This window comes from Pan paniscus, chromosome 10 (assembly GCF_029289425.2).
Source record: "Pan paniscus chromosome 10, NHGRI_mPanPan1-v2.0_pri, whole genome shotgun sequence".
Classification (NCBI taxonomy): domain Eukaryota; kingdom Metazoa; phylum Chordata; class Mammalia; order Primates; family Hominidae; genus Pan; species Pan paniscus.
In genome coordinates this window covers 48,846,558-48,867,092 of record NC_073259.2, presented here as the reverse complement: position 1 = coordinate 48,867,092, position 20,535 = coordinate 48,846,558, and the positions used below count along the sequence as shown (strand labels likewise).

At 38.8% G+C, this 20,535-nt stretch overlaps 1 protein-coding gene across 4 annotated transcripts in view; it reads left to right on the top strand.

Moving 5' to 3' along the window:
- ANO6 (anoctamin 6) overlaps positions 1 to 20,535 on the top strand; it is a 216,179-nt gene that overhangs the window by 83,039 nt on the left and 112,605 nt on the right. For 3 of the 4 annotated variants that reach the window (XM_003825754.6, XM_014347200.6, XM_055095730.2), the window contains one exon: positions 2,827 to 2,906. The exons of the other annotated variant lie outside the window; for it this stretch is intronic. In XM_003825754.6, coding sequence (XP_003825802.1) covers positions 2,827 to 2,906 — 80 coding nt within the window. The remainder of the gene's footprint in view (positions 1 to 2,826; positions 2,907 to 20,535) is intronic. 4 annotated transcript variants of the gene reach the window in all.

Sequence of the window (20,535 nt, the reverse complement as noted above, 5' to 3'; positions counted from 1 at the left end):
CTAGCATATAAGCACATTTTAGCAAGTTTTAAAGATGGTCTGTAGGAGTGTAATTATCTTGGACAACTGTTGTACTGGAATAACCAGTTTAGTATGTTACAACTCTCTCAGTGTAACAGACTGTGTGGTGATTACTATAGCCCTCCAGGAGTTCTCAGAGGCAAGCACCTTAATTTTGGCAATGGTTGCAGCTCTTCAAGCCTTTGCTCATCTCATCTGTTTTCTGTTTCTGCTTTGGTTCACACATAGGGTGTCCTCTAATGAACTCAGTTTTTCAGAAGAGTTAGAATCACTTGATTGTACTGTCATTTCTACTGGCATTTCTTTTCAATTCATAAGTATACAAAGATGTGAGGTATTTTTTCCTCAGATTCTGTGTGAACCTAAAATTGAATCCAGGCCGGAAGCGGTGACTCACATCTGTAATCCCAGCACTTTGGGAGGCCGAGGCAGGCAGATCATGAGGTCAGGAGTTCAAGACCAGCCTGGCCAGTATGGTGAAAACGCTTCTCTACTAAAAATACAAAAAAAACTAGCCTGTAGTCCCAGCTACTTGGGAGGCTGAGGCAGGAGAATTGCTTGAACCCAGGAGGCAGAGGTTGCAGTGAGCCCAGATTGCGCTACTGCACTCCAGCCTGGGCAGTCAAGGAAGACTCCATCTCAAAAAAAAGAAAAAGAAAAAAAAATTGAATCCAAATATTAGGAGATTTCTTAGTGAGGTGCCAAACCTAAGTATTTGGTATCTGAATTGGCTAAATTATTGGCTGATATTTTGGTTTTGTAAACAATCACATAGAGATCTCTTATGATTCTGCCCTATATGAATGTTGAGTTTTCTTCTTTTGGGTCACTGAATGTTTCTAGATCAATAGGAACCCAGCCTTCTCTTCTATAAAAGCTTTTAATGGATTAAGGGAAAACATAGTATGCATTTTTAAAAGTCACTACAAAGCCGAGATAAATCACACACAATAAAATTAAAGCATTATTTATTTCTTTCTTTTTGAGACAGAATCTTGCTCTGTCACCCAGGCTAGAGTGCAGCTGCATGATCACAGCTCACTGTAGCCTCGACCTCCCAGGCTCAAGCAATCTTTCCACCTCAACCTCCTGAGTAGCTGGGAATACAGGTGCACACCATCACGCCCGGCTAATTAAAAAAGGTTTTTGTAAAGATGTCTCACCATGTTGCTCAGGCTGGTCTCAAACTCCTGGGCTTGTGCACTCCTCCCGCCTTGGCCTCCAAAGTGCTAGGATTACAAGTGTGAGTTATCATGCCCAGCCAAAAATAATTTTTTATAGTTTTATACTTATTCCATACTCAAACTCTCCAGTTTTGAAAAATAAGTCCTTTATAACTGGTTTGTCCAAATTAGGATCCAGTTGAGGACCCTATATTGCTAGTGGTTATGTCCTTTAGGGCTCTTTAAATCTGATCTCCCTTTTTAATGTCATTGACTTGTTAAAGAGGCTGGACCTATTGATAAATGAGAATATTTATTTAAACTTACTTAAACATTAAATCTTTAAGCTTACTTAAATATTTAAGAATATCTCTTTACATTTATTCAGAACATTTTCTTACATAGCAAAAATTCTATTCAAATTTTTGCAAGTTAAAAATAAAAAAGTTCTTTGCATCTCATTTGTTTAAACCAGGATCCAATCCAGAACCACATGCTGCAAATGATTGTTTTGTTAACTTGGAACAATTCATTTTATTCATGTCAGTAACTTGTTGACAAGATGAAACTATAGCGTCTTACAGAATGACCTACCTTCTTGATTTGGTTTCTCTATCCCTCTAACATGGCACTTGTCCAATATGGTAGCCACTAGTCACAAATGGCTATTGAGCTTTTGAAATGTGGCTAGTCTGAACTGAGATGCGCTGTGAGTATAAAATATACACTGGATTTCTAAGACTTAATACAAAAGAGGTAAAATATTTCATAAATAGTTTTTACACTGATTACATGTTCAAATGATAATTAGGGTAGTATGGGTTAAATAAATTATGTTATTAAAATTAATTTCACCTGTTTCTTTTTTTAAAAAACGTCTCTACTAGTAAATTCTATCTGGCTCCCATTGTATTTCTATCAGATTTAAAATAGCCAGGCATGGTAGCTCATTCCTGTAATCTCAGCACGTTGGGAGGCTGAGACAGGAGAATCGCTTGAGGCTAGGAGTTTGAGACTGATTAGCCTGGGCAACATAGGGATACCCCTGTCTCTACAAAAGAAAAAAAAATGTTTTTTAATGTTTTTTAATTAGTCAGGCATGGTAATATACACCTGTGGTCTCAGCTACTTGGGAGACTGAGGTGGGAGGATCACTTGAGCCCAGGAGGTCGAGGCTGCAGTGAGCTGTGATCGTGCCACTGCACTCCAGCCTGGGTGACAGAGTGAGACCTTGTCTCAAAAAAAAAAAAAAAAAAGAAAAAGAAGATTGCTACCCACAAAGGGACTTCACAGCAGTACCCTGACATGTAATAGAAAACAGAACATCAGTAAAGTGTTTCTTAGTTAGACTTTTGTAACATTTGCTTGCTGTGTACCAGTTAAATGATTTTCAGTGGTAGACCTTGCCTAGAGAATTTTAAGACCTAGTGTTCTACAACCCTGGCATCGTCTGGTAGATCCAATAGATGAAACAGCTGCTACAGATTTTTTAATATATCTGATAGCTGAAAGGGTTAAATAATATAAACCTGTCAATGTGCTACCAATGTTAATAACCCGGTGCTGCTGATTTAAAAGTAAAGAACTATGTGAGCCAGTGCAGGTTCATGCTTCATTTGTTTATATATTCATTCGTTTTTAGTGTTGGAAAACCTTGGACAGACAATTGTCCCCGATTTGGGATCACTGGAAAGTCAGCATGATTTTCGAACCCCGGAGTTTGTGAGTACTATTCCTTTATCTTAAATTTGTATTCTTAAGCTAAGAGATTTTTCACAAAATGAGAAAAAAGTTCTTTTATGAATTCATTCCTTCAATGGCTGTAGATCCTACATAGATCTTATTGCAGGGACTGTGCGTTCAGAGCTCTGGTGTCTCTTGGGAATAGGTTGCTGAACTTGATTGTGTAAGCATCATGGTCTATAGGTTTGTTCTTCATATTGTTCATGTAATTGCAAATGGGAGTTCATTTTGTAATAAAATAGCATCTTGTTTCTGAAACTCCTGTTCCATTCATTGATACCATTGCTATCAGTATCTGTTGTTAGTAACTCTGGAAAGCAGTCTTTAAGCATATACAGGTATATTGACCAGTGCCAGTCACTGGTAGCGAACATAGTCTACTTTCCCTTTCATCCTGGAGCTTTCAGTGATACAACCTACATGTATCTTGTAGGGCTAGGAATATTCTGTTGGTTGTTTCTACCAGGAAGGGAACTAAATGCTCCCATTAAATTGGACTCATTAAAGATTAGCCATGGTTCCTACCCTTAAGGAATTAAAAATCTTATTAGAAGCTACTGTGATTTTATTAATGCCTTTTTTAAAGAAAATTAAGCACATAGGATGCCTTGTGCAAAATATCCTTAGTAAATAGATTTTTACATTAGGCTCATTTGGAGGGCGGGGATGGGAACAAGTGTTTCTGTGACTCATGTACCATATTATTGCACCAGATATGTAGGAAAAACATGCCAGGATCCACTTACATTTCCTGATTTTTGTCCCTGCTGCAAATGGCCTACCACTTTAGGAGTGCAGAAATGTTTTTTTATTTATTTTCAATGTGATATACAATCACCACTCCAGTAATTGGCAGAACACAATTGTATTATTGGTAAAGACCAAAAAAACCTCATTATGTGCTTTTTCTGTTCTTGCTCACTCTTTATGGATTGCCTAGTCAATTCAACCAAGAGTAAAGAAACTAGAGAGTGCTCTGGACTGAAAAGGGATGGCACATAAAACTGTATCCACAATGCCATTTTATTTCAAAGTGTGGGACTCCTGTGGTGTACTAGCAGATTGCCTACTGTGAAAATCACCTGGATATAATAGAAAGACGTAGTATTCAATGACTTCCCTATTATATTCAATAAGATTTCTGGTAAAGGGAAATTGTGAATGCCCACCAATATTCCTGTATCTTAAAGTAGCAGAGCAATTTTGTGGGTTTTCTAACTTTTGCAGTTAGAGACCAAAAGCAGAATTGACACAGATATTTCACATTTGAGTATGATACTGGTAGACACTCATGAAGCTGCCTCTTTTTTTTGTTGTTTTATTTTTGGCTCCTTTTGTTGATACTTTTAAAGCAACATATCTAATCTAAAAAGAACTGTGTGCAACAAGGTGTTGGTGTGCCTGGTAAACCTATACATAGTTCGCACCAATTCCCTATGTGAAAATAAAAGTATTTTCCTCAAGAACAGCCTTGAGTGTATTGCGATGTTGCAGACTGGCAAGTCTCGGCAGTTTGTTGCCACAGATAAGGCAGATACACTGATAATCTTCCTCCACCTTCAGCATTAACTTCTTGAGTACCACATTTTCCTTTTCAAAGTGGAAGAAGACAGCTAGTCTAAGCTAGAATGACCAGGGGTGGAACTCCGGGCTCACAGAATACATTTACCTTATTGAAAGACTTGTTTTCACAGTGAATCTGAGAACACCCAAGCTGGAAGGAGATTCTTGGGCTAAATCCCCACTTTTTTATTTTTCAGTCTCACGCTTACAGAATTATTGAGAGTCATATTGTTAGACTGCATTGATGGCATTGAAAACTGTTAATCACAATATCCCTGTATGTGTGGTTGATAACAGATTTCTGTATCCTGGCTATTATCTTTCTGTAGTTATGGGTTCATAACATGTTCGGGAGAGAATCTGGGATTTTCTTGTGCTTCGTAGATTTTCACACATCTGATGCTCATTAAGGCCACTTCTTCGTGTAACATGTAAATAGCTGCTGTGTTTTCTCCTTAGCATCAGCTTAGCCAGTGTACTCCCAGTTCCACAGTAAACATAAACTGCTGTCTCCATGGTAAACAAACAGAAGGTGTAGAAGTGGTGCCTTGAGAACAGGGTGCCCAGAGGAATCAAGCATTATATTTAAGCTCAGCTCTTTTTGTAGGCAGAAGCTTACAGCATCAGTGAAAATGGGTGGCTCCCGTTGTATAGGCAGGCAAATGCCAGGACAAAATCAGGTAAGTTGATTCAAGCCACATTTTAAAATCAGAAATGAGTGTCACAGTACAAACCTGAGAGCAGAAAGAACCCAAAGACAAAGCAAAATTGAAGAAAGAAGACTGAAAAGAGGAATAAAAGGAGCTGAAAAATCAATATTCTGTTTTTCTCCATCTGGCATTTTGGAAGGTCCAACTGCAGTTTGTGGAGTTGAACCGAAATAAAGCAAAGCCTAGTTCATGTTTACTCGGGCCTTATCCTCAAATAGTTCAGATTTTAGAAGGATCAAGAGCCTAGTGTTTTTATACAATGGGGTGTATTTATAGAGTTTGGCTAACAGGGAAACTAAAATGCTTATCATTATTAGTTCATTTCCTTCAGAATTTCTGTTTTTCTTTCCTTTGAAACGAGGCCTAAGAGAACATTGCCAGTTGAATAGTCTTGGCCGCTGGCATCATAAGCACATTCAAGTTTTCCTTCACAGCTCAGGTGTCTCTAATGTGACTAGTTAGGTAAAGCCAGCACTGCTGTATAGTGTGCATAAATCACAGTGAAATAAATGCTGCTGTGAACCTCCCACGTGGCCTGGAGACCACAGCCTACCTTGCTCTTGGCAGCATCCCCAGTGGCTTCTTCTCTCACTTGCTGCGGAGTTTGTCCATTGATTACATGTCACCTGCATATCTGTGTTGCTCTTCTCCAGCTCCTGCCCCACTTTGCAGACTGAGGCAGATAAGTTTAGCTAAACTATGCAAAAATGGTAAGTGGTGAACAGAGATGTGAACATAAGGTGCATGTGTTCTTGCTACCCCAAAGCTTAGGAGCTGGGAATGTGTTGAAACTAGAAACTGTGACATAGACACACTCCAAAGTAAGGTGGGTGTGTGGGTAAGAGTCCAGGTGAAAGGGACCCGGCAAATACTGGCATTAGAAAGTAACTTGATGATCTTGCTGTGGTGGGAAACTGTCCCAATCCTGGTTCAGTTTTTTATTTAAGCACAATGAAATCTGTTTTATAACTCGTTTCATTAACATTTTATCTTGAACGTTTTCCCACACTGTTTTGTTTTCTCCAACATTGTTATTGTCTCTGACATTATTTGTTCAATATATTGATAAGCATAACTAATCCATTGTTACTTTGAAAGCAGTTAGTTCAAGGAGGATGTAGTCAGGAAAATGGTGGCATAGCCAGATGTTCTGGAACTATGTGAATGGTGACTATCATTTGGGGACATGGATGAAAATAGATTAGGTGCATGATGACTCTGGGGAAGGGAATCAGTTAAAGTGAGGCTGGGAACTGAGGACCAGAGACTCAGATAACCTTGTAGAGTTCAGTCTTAAAAGTAGAGACTTCAAAAATAGGCCATGTGATTGAAACTGAGGATGGGGAGGCGTCCACATGGTGATGGAGCAGATAAATGTTGTTCTGCATGTGGTTGCATGCAGGATATCCCACACTTCCCTTAGTTTGCCCAATCCCAGGTCTGGTTAAGAGCAAAGGAGATCTAAGGGGCAGTCATGGCTGGCCCATTAGACCCCAGGTTGATTCCAAGCCCCAAGGAGTTGAAAAAAAAATAACTGGAGGTGCAGGGGGAGCAGTAATGGTCAAGGCTATTTCTAGAAACTCTGACTCTGTTGACATTTACCCAGGAACTCAGATGGGCCAGTTGCCTGAGTACACATGAGCTGAGGGATGGGGTGTGGGAAAGGATTCTGATCTAGCAGTAGTGAATCTGCTTGCAGCAAGCTGGAAGATACTGCCATGGATAGAAATCAGGCTGTGGTCAACATGAAAACACAAGGAAAGAGAAGGCCAAGGAATTACGTTTTATGATCTGAGACTGACTAGTAACACCTCCATTTTCCAGCCTTTCTAGAACTCGAGGTTATATATAACCCTACTGACTTTTGAGAAGCTGGAATATTCTTCTTGCCTCTGATCTCATGCCAACCGAGGATGTTTTTCATTGCTTCGTCTCTACGAAATTTGGAATAAATAATAAGAAAGAATTTGGGATGGCAAAAGAGTATGAGGTTTATAATAGGATAAATCAGGGAAGATGATGAGAAACCATAGGATTTAGAAAGGCTAAATAGAAAAATAGGCTCAGGAAGATGAAGATTAAAGAACAAATATATGTCCCATTAATTAAGTGTCACAGATACACAGAGAGAAGGAAGTCTGAAGAGTAATTACCCCCCTGAGATTTTGTGTAACTGACTCCCTTTTTGAAGGAAGATACTACTTTATAGAAAAATATTTTTGATTCCCTGAAATTCAATTTTTGATTATCTTCAACCATATGAAAACACATGTGATCCCAAGGAAGAGTTAAAATATTAATTTACTAAAATATTCATTCGATATCTACTATTTTAGGTGAAGAAACAGGAAAAAAAAAAATCCCTGCACTTGTGAAGCTAACATTTTGATGGGGGAGACATAAAACACAAACGTCAGATAATCCTGTAGAGAAAAAGTAGGGATTATTTGTGTTGGGGGGCGGGGTGTGACAGTTTTAAATAGGGTGTTTAGGGAATATCTCACTGAGAAGTTCCAAGTGAAAAAACCTCAAGGTGCTGCTGGAGCAAGTTCTTTGGAAATCTGGAGGAAGAGCATTCCCAGCAGAAGGAGTAGCATAAACAGGTTTCGAGGTAGGTGAGTTTGTTAGATACATTTAAGGAAATGGAAGACCACTGTGGCTGGAGTAGAATGAAAGATCGAGAGAATAATAGATATGAGGACTTCATAGGCCATTGTAAAGACTTTGGTTTTACTCTGAGTTGGGAAGTCATTTGAGGGTGAGCCTTTGGAGGGTAAACTGGCAGATTTTGAGCAGAGGAGCAACCTGAACTGCCCTGTTTTCTTAGGATCCCTTGGGCTGTCCTGAGAATAGATTATGGAGGAGCAGAGCAGGGGCAGAGAGACCTATTAGACTTTCTCAGGAATCCAAATGAGAGATAGTGGTGGGTTGGTCCTGAGTGTTAGTTATGGTGATAGAGAGACATACTCAAATTCTGAATACATTCTGAGGGTAGAAGCAATAGAATTTGTTGACAGATCAAATGTGAGCTGTGCGAGAAAGAGCAGTCAAGGAATGACTCCAAGTTTTTGACCCAGAAGTCTGTGGAAGGAGCAGTTTGGGGAGAGGATATGCAGGAGAAAAATCAAAATTCTGTTTTGGATATGTAAAGTTTGAGACATTCAGGTGGAGATGTCAGTATGCAGTGGGATATGTGAACCTGGAGTAAGAGTTAAAGAGGGGGGCCCAACCCCTGATGTGAAAGTTATCAGCACACAGATGGTGTTTAAAGCCATGGGACTAAATGAGAGCAGCAAGGAAAGGAGTGAGATAGAATAGAGAGGAGATGCTGGGCTGAGCCCGGGGGCACCAGTGTTTACAGGTCACGGAGATGAGGAAAAATCAGCAGGACAAGCTGAGCCAGGAGGAGCTAGTGAGGTGGGAGGAAAGTGAAGAGTCTTGGAAGCCAAGTGAAGAAAGTATAAAGTAGGAAGGAATGACCACATTCTGATGATGATGGAGAATTGACCATTGTATTTAACAATAGGGAAAAGACCATGACAGGAGGGGTTTGGGTTGAGTGGTAGAATCCAAACCTTATTAGAAAGGATTCAAAACAGAATGGAAGAAGAGGAACTGGATACAGAGAATTTAGGTAACACTTCCGTGTGTGTGTCTGTGTGTGTGTGTGTAATTTTTTTTTTTTTTTTTTTTTTTGCCAAGCAAGAACACAGAGAAAGGGGGTAGTATCCGGAAGGGTGATTACCGTGAAGAGAGTTTTAAGATGGCAGGAATTACTGTTTGTCAGGTAGTGGGAGCAGTTCAGTAGGGAGAGAAAATCTGATGATGCAAGAGTGAGAGGGAAGGATTACTGGAATAATGTCCCTGAGAGGGCAAGAAGGGAATCCCGTCTGTAAGTGGAGGGATTGGCCATAGCTGTAGGGACTGTTCCTTCTTAGAAGTAAGAGGGAAGCCAGCATATTGGGACACAGATGAAATTAGTTCAGTAGATTTGATAGGAGATTGCGGAAGCTTTTTCTTGATTGGTTTTCATTCACCAGTGAAATGGAAAGCAAGGCATTAGCTAAGATTGAAGAGGGAAATGGGATCCGAAGCGAGGAGAAAGGGGTGAGACAGTCATCTGGAAGAGTGGGAAAGTGAATGCACAGGGGAAATGGAATGTCATTGCTGGCAGCGATGAGAGCCTACTCAATGGTAGTGGTCATGGTCAGGGTTGGGTGGTTGTGTGTTTTTCCCATTCAAATCCAGCTTGAGGGGAGCAAGTGTAGAATAGGCAGAGTTTGATTTAACCAATTTGGAGAGTGAGAGAGTAGGCTAACTAGAGCAAGCTGGAAAAAGTTTTAGGATTTCTGGGCTGTGGCCAGGGCCTGTGTGGGGCTGATGATCCTGAATTTATAGTCCTACCACACTGCCCTGCTGTGTGGCTTTCTCCAGCATCATTCAGACAGCGAGAAAGCAGATAGCAGCCCTCAGCCAGAGTTGGGGCTTTGTAGATGGACATTATGGAGAGTACAATATTGGCAAGATGTCACTGAAACAGTGTGCTCTGGAATGTGGCCCTAAAGATGGAAGGAAGGGAAGAAAGAAGAGGGTCGGCAGATTGATTAGAAAAAGTCGAGGGGCCCCTGGGGTCTTGTGAAATGAGTAGGTAATGTAGTTGTGGTCAGAAAGAGGGATTCTTAAATAAGTTCTTTTTGAATATTTCTTAAATAAATGCTTCTTGAATTTTTCAGGATGGCAAGGGCCGGGGTGGGACTATGGCATTAGTGCATGAAAGGGAGAAGGTGATTGGCAGTAAGAAGTGAGGCTACTGAGAGGCCAGAATGCATTGGTCATGTCATGTCTCTGGATGCATAGGTCCTGGTCTGATGAAGGACACACATTGGAGAGGAACATGTGAGCCCAGAATCAGAATTTCAGTGAACCAGGAGCAGCAGCTGGGAATTTGGAAATTATAGACTTTAGGAAGCTTTGGGGTTGTATTCTATTCACATGGACCTGAAATGAATTTTCGTCCAAGAACATTGAGGAGTAATGGTCTGGAAGTGGCACTTGGGAAAAGAACATTAATCTTACTTCCTTGCCCTGAGGTGTGAAAGGTATGAGAGAATCAGAGCCAGCTACCCACAGGTCTACAAATTTTTGCTTGCAGGTTTTGTCTCAAAGTGGGTTCAAGGATCTATTTTCACCTTTTTTTTTTTTTTTTCCCTGAGTAGTCCAGACTTTGTTTTGGTTATTTCTGAAGCAACTGAATTGGTGTTAGGGCTATTGAAAAATATTTTGGTCTATTTTATGGTCAATCCAAGACCTTTCTTGGCTAATCCCAGAAACCCAACTAAACTCTCAAGGTCTGCCCACAGACTTCCAGATCTTCAGGATCAGAAAGTCTGAGAATAAGGCAGTACCCTCTTAGTTAAGCATTTTTTCACTTGGACTTACAAAGAAATATGATGGCTTTGCCTTGTGTCTTTGGCCTTAAGCTTGCCAAACTAAAAAAGAAACTCAACCAAAAAAGAAAACCAAACAAAGGAACATTAATTTGGCAAAAGGACTCTGAAAAGGGGGAAATGAGATCAGAGAGAAACCGGCTAGTAAGAATTGCTAAATTGGCCCATTTGCTATGGTAGGAATTCACATGGCATCTCAAGGCTGAAAGCTTTTTGTGCATTCAAGAACCGAAGGTGATGGAATGTGCATTTTTGTCTGAATATGGAGGAATATTTGCTGTATGTGGCTGAGTCAAAAGCTAAATTTATGAATTTGTTAGGATTGGGGAGTATGAGCAAAAGTGCAGCAGTTTAACATGTGAAGATGTGATTTAGAAATTTTTTGGAATACAGAATGTTATTTTCCCAGAGAAACAGTCATAAATGGTGATTAAGTTGCTGGGTCCAGCCAGACAAGACCTGCTAAAGCCAATTTAACTCAGAAGGCTAACAAATGATCATTCTGTACTAATAGTCCTCTTGAACACTCTAATCTTATTTTTTCCATTCTTAGCCTAAAAATGTGAGTGTAAAATGAAAGTCCTGAGTAAGTGAGTCAAGGCTTGTGAAAAAATGCTTAGCATGATCAGAGAGATTGATTTTTGAGGTATGTGAGATGATGAAGAAGCAGTGGTCAGCCCACAGTTTAAGGAAGTCAGTTTAACTGTATGAGATGAATGAGAAAACAGCTTACTAGCTTCTATATTACTTTTGTCTTTTCTGTTAATGAAAGTGAACTTTAGATTGATAATGGTTAAAGGTCTGGTGAAGTCTACAGAAGCTCATGCTGCCCAAGAATATTTTAGAAAGGAGTATAATTGTTCCAAATGAGTTAACCAGGGTATTAAAAGAGCTTGTAGATTTGCTTTGGGAAGTGCAGCCGGTCATCTCAAGGTGATACAGGGACTGGGACAGCTGCCAGAACCTAGTGGGGCAAATGTGACAGTTCTCAAAAAGGGGTGAAGTTAGGGTAGAAGTTGGGCATAGGCTAAATTCCCATAAATGGAGACACTGGAGCTGAAGCACTAATCTCCATATTCCAGAATGAGATGTTTAAGCAGATGGTTTGTGAATATTAGAAAAAAGGTCATTAGGAGCCAACATGATGAGTTCAATATAATAAGTCATCCCAAACTGAATACATTACTTTTTTTTCAATGGAGGTTGTTAGATTGACAGAATAGGAGAGAGCCACAGACATTTTTGGTGTTTTGATTTTAGCAAGATGTGTGGGGAAAAAATGTATTTAAATACAAAATGAAGAAATGTGTGCCTGGTGACAGCATGCTTATCTGGGCAGTTGTTCTTAAAACTGTGGAATAATGGATGAAAATCAATCTCTAGAGGAGACAAAAATCAATATGAATTAAAGTAAATTCCTGCCCCTAATTCATAAATATCAGCTGTTTAAGTAAAGAGCCTAAGAGCAGAGAGTAATGATGGATCACATGAAATGGCTGGGTATTTGGTTAACGAAGCTCCGTGTGAATTGAGCATGTGATAACAATGTCAAAAGGTTAATGAAAATCTAGGTCGCATTTGTACCCGTGTCCAGAATAAAGGAAATACTAGGCTTTTCCTGCTCAGTATTGGTAAAGCTGCCTCTCATTCTGAGTGCTGACTTTAAAAGGGGAGCATATTGAGAGGGAATGATCAGCATGGTAGAAGATCCCGATATTTAGGCAAGAACATGACAGCAAGATTTAAATATTTGTCAAGAGTAATTGGTGGATGGCATTGCAAAATGTAGCATTAAGACCCATGAATAGAAGGTATATATGAGCAACTAGATTTCATTTCAGTAGAAAGATTTTCTCATAATTAAAATACCTCACACCTTGGAGGAGATGAAATACAGATGAAATGGATAACAATCTAGCATGGAGATAATGAATGCTTGAACCAGGCCATGTCAGTGGGACATGACAATTGGCAATTTCTAATTGATTAACTTGGTAACTGATAGAAAGTGGGGAGTGAGGGAAAAGAGGTTTCTGTGACATCTCACCCTATTGAGTTTTATGCAGTTCATTGATGTATTTGCATTGCCCTTTTTATGTTTTTTTCCTCATTTAACATATTATTAGCAGCCAAATGATGTAATTGATTAAAACCCTTTCTCCATATAACAGTGTTCATTCTACCTGGTTTTATTCCACTATTTCCAGAAATCCTTTGCTGTAAAATGTTTCGTGAATTCCCACCCCACAAAGTATCACATTTGAAATTCAGCAAGCTATTTGTTATCTGGGGAATGTCAAAATTAATTTGACAAAAACATGGGTGAGGAAAGCAGGGAGCCCTGGACATTCTGAACAAAGATGTGATATCAGTATTTACCATGGAACTCATTTGATTATAAGTCATCTAGAAGCATAATCACAATAATGGCCAGGAAAGCCACAGAAGCAAAATAATTGAGTTAAAGTTGAGAGTTTGCTGGCAAATAACCTCATCGTATCATGACCTAAAAAGCAGCATGGATGTAAAATGTTGTAATAAAAATTTAAAGAGAAAGACAGAACTTGGTGGGCATGTACACACAATGTGAATTCACAAGATTCCCAGAAAATTGAAAAGGAGAGACCAGTGGGATTTCAGCTTCTGCCATCCCTCCCGTATTTTGAACTCTTACTTAATTTGGAAGGCTGAAGGGCTTTGGAAAGATGATTTGAAATCTTTTTATTTCTGAGGTCCCATTAGTTAACTGTAGTTTTCCTTATTTTAACAAATAATAATAAAAAGTACATCTTTACTAAAAGTCTCAAATGTATTCCTCAAGTATGTCTCTAGTAAGAAACTATAAATATGCTTTTACCCAGAAAACTCTTAATGGCTCCTTCAAAAGGAAAAAGTGTTTACAGCTCCTTCTCCCAAGTCACTCTTTGAAATGTAGAATAATGTGACCTGACAGATTATAATAACTACCAAACAGCATCTCCATTAATTGTAATGGGCAAACCAATAATATGGATCTTTATGATGTTAACATGTATTATAATATATCAAGTCAAGACCATACTTGTAGCTGGAATAAAATTTGATTGCAAATTTGTGTGTTTTGATTTTAGCAGGATGTGTGGAAAAATTGTAGATTTTTTCCTGACTTCCTTAAAATAAAAACAAATAATGAAAATTTTGACAGGTCATTCAGTGATGCTAATGGTATCACTACCATTTCATGTACTTTCATCTACCTTAAGTGTTTTTAAAAAGCAAATATACTATCTGTGAAATATGAAGGAAGAAGATTAAAAAGAGGTGAATTAGATGAGGTACTTCTGAGACTTTGGAAGTGTTTTTACTTATTTTTAATTTTCCTTTTTTGTAGGTGAAAGCTATTCTGAAGGTTGCCCTAGGAAGTTGAACATAAGATGGACTCCAGGGAATTAGAAGCCCTGTTTTTCCATGCAACCCTGCTCTCAGGCCTCTGTGGACAAGTCGCTTTTCCTTTTAGAACCTCAGTTTCCTCATATATAAAAAGCAGAAAGATCAGCAGTAGATATCCTCACTGGAGTGTTGTTCAGTGACTGCATGGTGACTGAGAAACATTTTAGCTATCTTAAAATGATGTTCATAATAATATAGTGAATAGTCTTATGTAACATTTATGGATGCTTGTAGTTGGCTAAGCACATTACAGGGAAAGGGCTACCTAGGATTGAAATGGCCACAGCCCTACATTACTCAGCCCTGCCATACCCCGTATCATTCCCTTTCAAATGAAATCAGAGTGTGTTGGTATCAGGAATTAGTTGTGTTCTTCTTAGAAGAGCAGGCAAGAGCCTTGATGACTTGTGTGCCTGAGAAAGTACAGTTACAGACACTTAAGTACCTACCAAATTATCAAGAGGTTGAGAATTAATCATACCCAGCTATATTATAAAATACCAACAGCACAACCTATCAATAAATAAATATGTTGAGCACTTACACGTGCTAATGTAATTTTCAATGAACTAGAAATAGGCTATTTAAGTTATGTACTATTTTGAGTAAGCGACTATTAGCTTCACTAAATTTTGGAGTAAAATTTTCATTAAATATTTATTAATCAGTATGCTTAGAGAAATACAAAGCAGTCTATCTCAACTTTACCCACAGGGCCAAGAGTGGGCATACTGTTCACCTCAGGCTCCTGTATCATCTTATTGTCTGACAGTGTTAGTCGTGCAGTTGACGCTGGTTGGTTGGTTGATTGAATGAAAGACTATAAGGCAGTGTGTACTGTTTAATGAGTTCTGTTAGGCACTTAGGAAGTGCTAGAGGAGTTCAGTTAGGGTTGTAGTTCTCGCCCTGGCTGTGCATCAGAATTACCTAGAGTGTGCTTTTGAAATATGAAGGCCCAAGCTCCACTTTCATGTGCTTATCTTGGTCTTAGTAGAACCTAAGTGTGTTTATATAACATTTAAAAGATGACCATAATATACACCCAGGTTTAAGAATCATTGCCTTAGAAAAATCAGGTTTGGGCTGGATGCCTATAATCCTAGCATTTTGGGAGGCCAAGACAAGAGAATTGCTTGAGCTCAGGAGTTCAAAACCAGCCTGGGCAACATAATGAGACCTTATCTCTACAAAAAAAAAAAAAAATTATATATATATTATATACATACACACACACACACACACATACATATATACACATATGTGTACATATGCGTATATATCTACCAAATATATATATACACATATATGTGTACATATACATATATGTGTGTATATATATAAAATCAGGTTTGTATTTTTGAAGGAAATGGTATATAGCTCAACCTTGAAGACTACATTTTGGTAGGTACTGAAATCTGTGCCAGAATCTATATCAATCAGGATTTTACCAGGTCTTTTGACTGACCTCTGGAGAATGCCCACACAGAAATGGAGAGTAATCTCCTTTACTTGAAAGTCACCTGATTGTGGATGTTAACCACATCTACAAAATACCTTTACAGCAACACCTTGATTAGTATTTGACTGCATAATAAATGAGTACCATAGCCTAGCCAAGCTGATATCTAACTATCACAGTGGATGTATTACAGGAGGGTGCCCAAATAGCATTACATGAACATGTCAGTGAAGGTGGAAATGAGTGGGTGTGCCCAGTTTGCATTGAGCCTAGAGTTGATCTTGGGAAGTGAGAGGAGAGGATGTTGGAAAGATAATGTGGAATGTAGAAATGTTGGACTAAAGAGTTTGGGCTTTTGAGCAGAAGAGAGAAAACAATGCTGTAGCAGTGCTGTCCAACAGAACTTTTTCTCATGGTGGAAATGTTCTGCCTCTGTGCTAACACGATAGCCACTGACCACACATGGGTATGGAGACAACTTGTGATGCAGCTATTGAGGCCAAAGAACTGAATTTTTAATTAATTCTTATTCATGTAATTTCAATAGCCATGTGTGGCTCATGTCTACTGTGTGGGAAAGCACCACTGTAGAGGGAGTATTCTGGTGGGAGGATGCATGACGAACTGGGGGAGAAGCAACATGCAGACAGTCCAGTTAGGAGATGACCATAATTGTCCCAGTGGGGACTGGGCAGAAGCAGGGAATATGGAAAGGAGAGTTGGAGGTGAGGGAGAAGCGAATCAAAGATAATCTTACATTGACCATTTCTCTTTCTGGCCACTCCTGTTTCACTTCCTGCCCTATGTCACCCAAGCACTTCCTATCCGTTAGATTCCTCAGAGCTGAGCCCCACTCATCTTTTCTCACTTACTCACTCTCCTCCTCACACTCACTTCCTCAGCTTCCATGATGAGCTCTGTGTTGACAACTCCCAAGTTTATCCTTTTCTTAAATCTTTCCTCTCAGCCCTGCATGCTGATACTGCCACATAGAAACCTCAGGGACTTAGTCTTTTCCTCCTAATCTTTTTTCTCTTCCAGTTCTCTGAATGTTGATAAATGTAATCATCATCCTCTCAGCCGCTCAAGCCAGAAACCTCAGGATCTTTGACACCCTGTTGATAACTGAGGCTCTCTCACCCCCATCCAGTTAATCACCAGGGTCTGCTGATTCTAGGTATAAATTATAGCTTCAATCTGTCCCTTACTTCTCATCTCCATTGCTAACCTCCTCAGGTAGGCTCCACCTTTCTTCCCTGGACTCATAGTCTTCCCATTACCACTTTTGCCACACACTGAGCTGTTCTCTAAATAATTCCTTTAAAAATAAAAATCAGATTTATTTATTTCTTCTGTGAGGTGTGATGGAATTTTCCCGTTAATTTATCTGCCGCATTACAGAATGTCACAGGATAAAGGGTTAATTAATTTCAGTTAATTTATTTAATAATATTTGTCCATTTAATGTTTCCATAGCCCTGTTGAGCAGGTACTGTTGGGAAATATCGCTAAAAAGATGGCACAGTCTATATCCCTTTGAGGCATATATTCCAATGAGAAAGACAGACATTAATCAAATAATTACACAAATAACAATTAAAGTTGTGAGAAGTGACATTTAAGGAGAAGTATAAGGTGTGCTGTGAGCATATAAGGAGTAAACCTCAGCTAGCTGCAGGACCAGGGAATATCTCCATGAAGAGGAAAGGGAGCAAAGGAGATTCTAGGAAGAGGGAACTGCATGTGCAAAGATAGGAGGGAAATACTTTTCTTCAATAGAATACAATTTAAAATGTTAATAGAATATAGAAACTGACAACTGCATTTGGATGGAATGGAGTCTTGAATTTTCTGGAAACGACTTAGTCTATTGCCACCTAATTATGAAACTTGAATAAAATGGTTATATTAAATACTTTGACATGTTACCTCAAGTCAATTCAATAATCTGTTGGCTCACTTTCTTAGGTGTTATAGATTAAAAATAAGTATTTTTTTCCTTCAGTATTATATTCCAATTAAGATGATACTATATGTACATAAAAATACATGACATATATATGTATTATATTATACTATTATAACATATGATGTAAAATTAAGAGCCAAAATGGTATAAAAAAGCAGTTCTAAATTTTTAATATTCTTACACTTCACACTCTAAATAGAAAAGTATCGACCTCAGAGTTTTTTTTAATGTGGATATATCTGTTGATATCTACTATATTAGAACTTAAAACACTTAAAACAGAAATTTAAAAAATATGTATTAATTCATGTGAATATAACATACACATTAATATAAATATGTAGAATGTCTTCTAAAACAGTAAGAAGGGTATCATTTTTTATACATTTTGCAGATCTCTTTAAGAAAAGACAGCTGGATTCTTTTTATATGTATATATATATATATATTTATTTATTTATTATACTTTAAGTTCCAGAGTACATGTGCACAACCTGCAGGTTTGTTACATATGTATACATGTGCCATGTTGGTGTGCTGCATCCATTAACTCGTAATTTATATTAGGTGTATCTCCTAATGCTATCCCTCCCCCCTCCCCCCACCCCACAACAGGCCCCCGTGTGTGATGTTCCCCTTCCTGTGTCCAAGTGTTCTCATTGTTCAATTCCCACCTATGAGTGAGAACATGAAGTGTTTGGTTTTTTGTCTTTGCGATAGTTTGCTGAGAATGATGGTTTCCAGCTTCAACCATGTCCCTGCAAAGGACATGAACTCATCATTTTTTATGGCTGCATAGTATTCCATGGTGTATATGTGCCACATTTTCTTAATCCAGTCTATCATTGTTGGACATTTGGGTTGGTTCCAAGTCTTTGCTATTGTGAATAGTGCCGCAATAAACATACGTGTGCATGTGTCTTTGTAGCAGCATGATTTATATTCCTTTGGGTATATACCCAGTAATGGGATGGCTGGGTCAAATGGTATTTCTAGTTCTAGATCCCTGAGGAATCGCCACACTGTCTTCCACAACGGTTGAACTAGTTTACAGTCCCACCAACTGTGTAAAAGTGTTCCTATTTCTCCACATCCACTCCAGCACCTGTTGCTTCCTGACTTTTTAATGATCGCCATTCTAACTGGTGTGAGATGATACCTCATTGTGGTTTTGATTTGCATTTCTCTGATGGCCAGTGATGATGAGCATTTTTTCCTGTGTCTGTTGGCTGCATAAATGTCTTCTTTTGAGAAGTGTCAGTTCATATCCTTTGCCCACTTTTTGATGGGGTTGTTTGTTTGTTTTCTTGTAAATTTGTTTGAGTTCTTTGTAGATTTTGGATATTAGCCCTTTGTCAGATGAGTAGATTGCAAAAATTTTCTCCCATTCTGTAGGTTGCTTGTTCACTCTGATGGTAATTTCTTTTGCTGTGCAGAAGCTCTTTAGTTGAATTAGATCCCATTTGTCAATTTTGGCTTTTGCTGCCATTGCTTTTGGTGTTTTAGACATGAAGTCCCTGCCCATGCCTGTGTCCTGAATGGTATTGCCTAGGTTTTCTTCTAGGGTTTTTATGGTTTTAGGTCTAACATTTAAGTCTTTAATCCATCTTGAATTAATTTTTGTATAAGGTGTAAGGAAGGGATCCAGTTTCAGCTCTCTACATATGGCTAGCCAATTTTCCCAGCACCATTTATTAAATAGGGAATCCTTTCCCCATTGCTTGTTTTTGTGAGGTTTGTCAAAGATCAAATAGTTGTAGATGTGTGGTATTATTTCTAAGGGCTCTGTTCTGTTCCATTGGTCGATATCTCTGTTTTGGTACCAGTACCATGCCGTTTTGATTACTGTAGCCTTGTAGTATAGTTTGAAGTCAGGTAACGTGATGCCTCCAGCTTTGTTCTTTTGGCTTAGGATTGACTTGGCAATGCGGGCTTTTTTTTGGTTCCATATGAACTTTAAAGTAGTTTTTTCCAATTCTGTGAAGAAAGTCATTGGTAGCTTGATGGGGATGGCATTGAATCTATAAATTACCTTGGGCAGTATGGCCATTTTCACGATATTGATTCTTCCTACCCATGAGCATGGAATGTTCTTCCATTTGTTTGTGTCCTCTTTTATTTCCTTGAGCAGTGGTTTGTAGTTCTCCTTGAGGAGGTCCTTCACATCCCTTTTAAGTTGGATTCCTAGGTATTCTCTTTGAAGCAATTGTGAATGGGAGTTCACTCATGATTTGGCTCTCTGTCTGTTATTGGTGTATAAGAATGCTTGTGATTTTTGCACATTGATTTTGTATCCTGAGACTTTGCTGAAGTTGCTTATCAGCTTAAGGAGATTTTGAACTGAGCCGATAGGGTTTTCTAGATATACAATCATGTTATCTGCAAACAGGGACAATTTGACTTCCTGTTTTCCTAATTGAATGTCCTTTATTTCTTTCTCCTGCCTGATTGCCCTGGCCAGAACTTCCAACACTATGTCGAATAGGAGTGGTGAGAGAGGGCATCCCTCTCTTGTGCCAGGTTTCAAAGGGAATGCTTCCAGTTTTTGCCCATTCAGTATGATATTGGCTGTGGGTTTGTCATAAATAGCTCTTATCATTTTGAGATACATTCCATCAATACCTAGTTTATTGAGAGTTTTTAGCATGAAGAGCTATTGAATTTTGTCGAACGCCTTTTCTGCATCTATTGAGATAATCATGTGGTTTTTGTCTTTGGTTCTGTTTATATGCTGGATTACGTTTATTGATTTGTATATGTTGAACCAGCCTTGCATCCCAGGGATGAAGCCTACTTGATCACAGTGGATAAGCTTTTTGATGTGCTGCTGGATTTGGTTTGCCAGTATTTTATTGAGGATTTTCACATCGATGTTCATCAGGGATATTGGTCTAAAATTCTTTTTTTGTTGTTGTGTCTCTGCCAGGCTTGGTATCAGGATGATGCTGGCCTCATAAGATGAGTTAGGGAGGATTCCCTCTTTTTCTATTGATTGGAATAGTTTCAGAAGGAATGGTACCAGTTCCTCCTT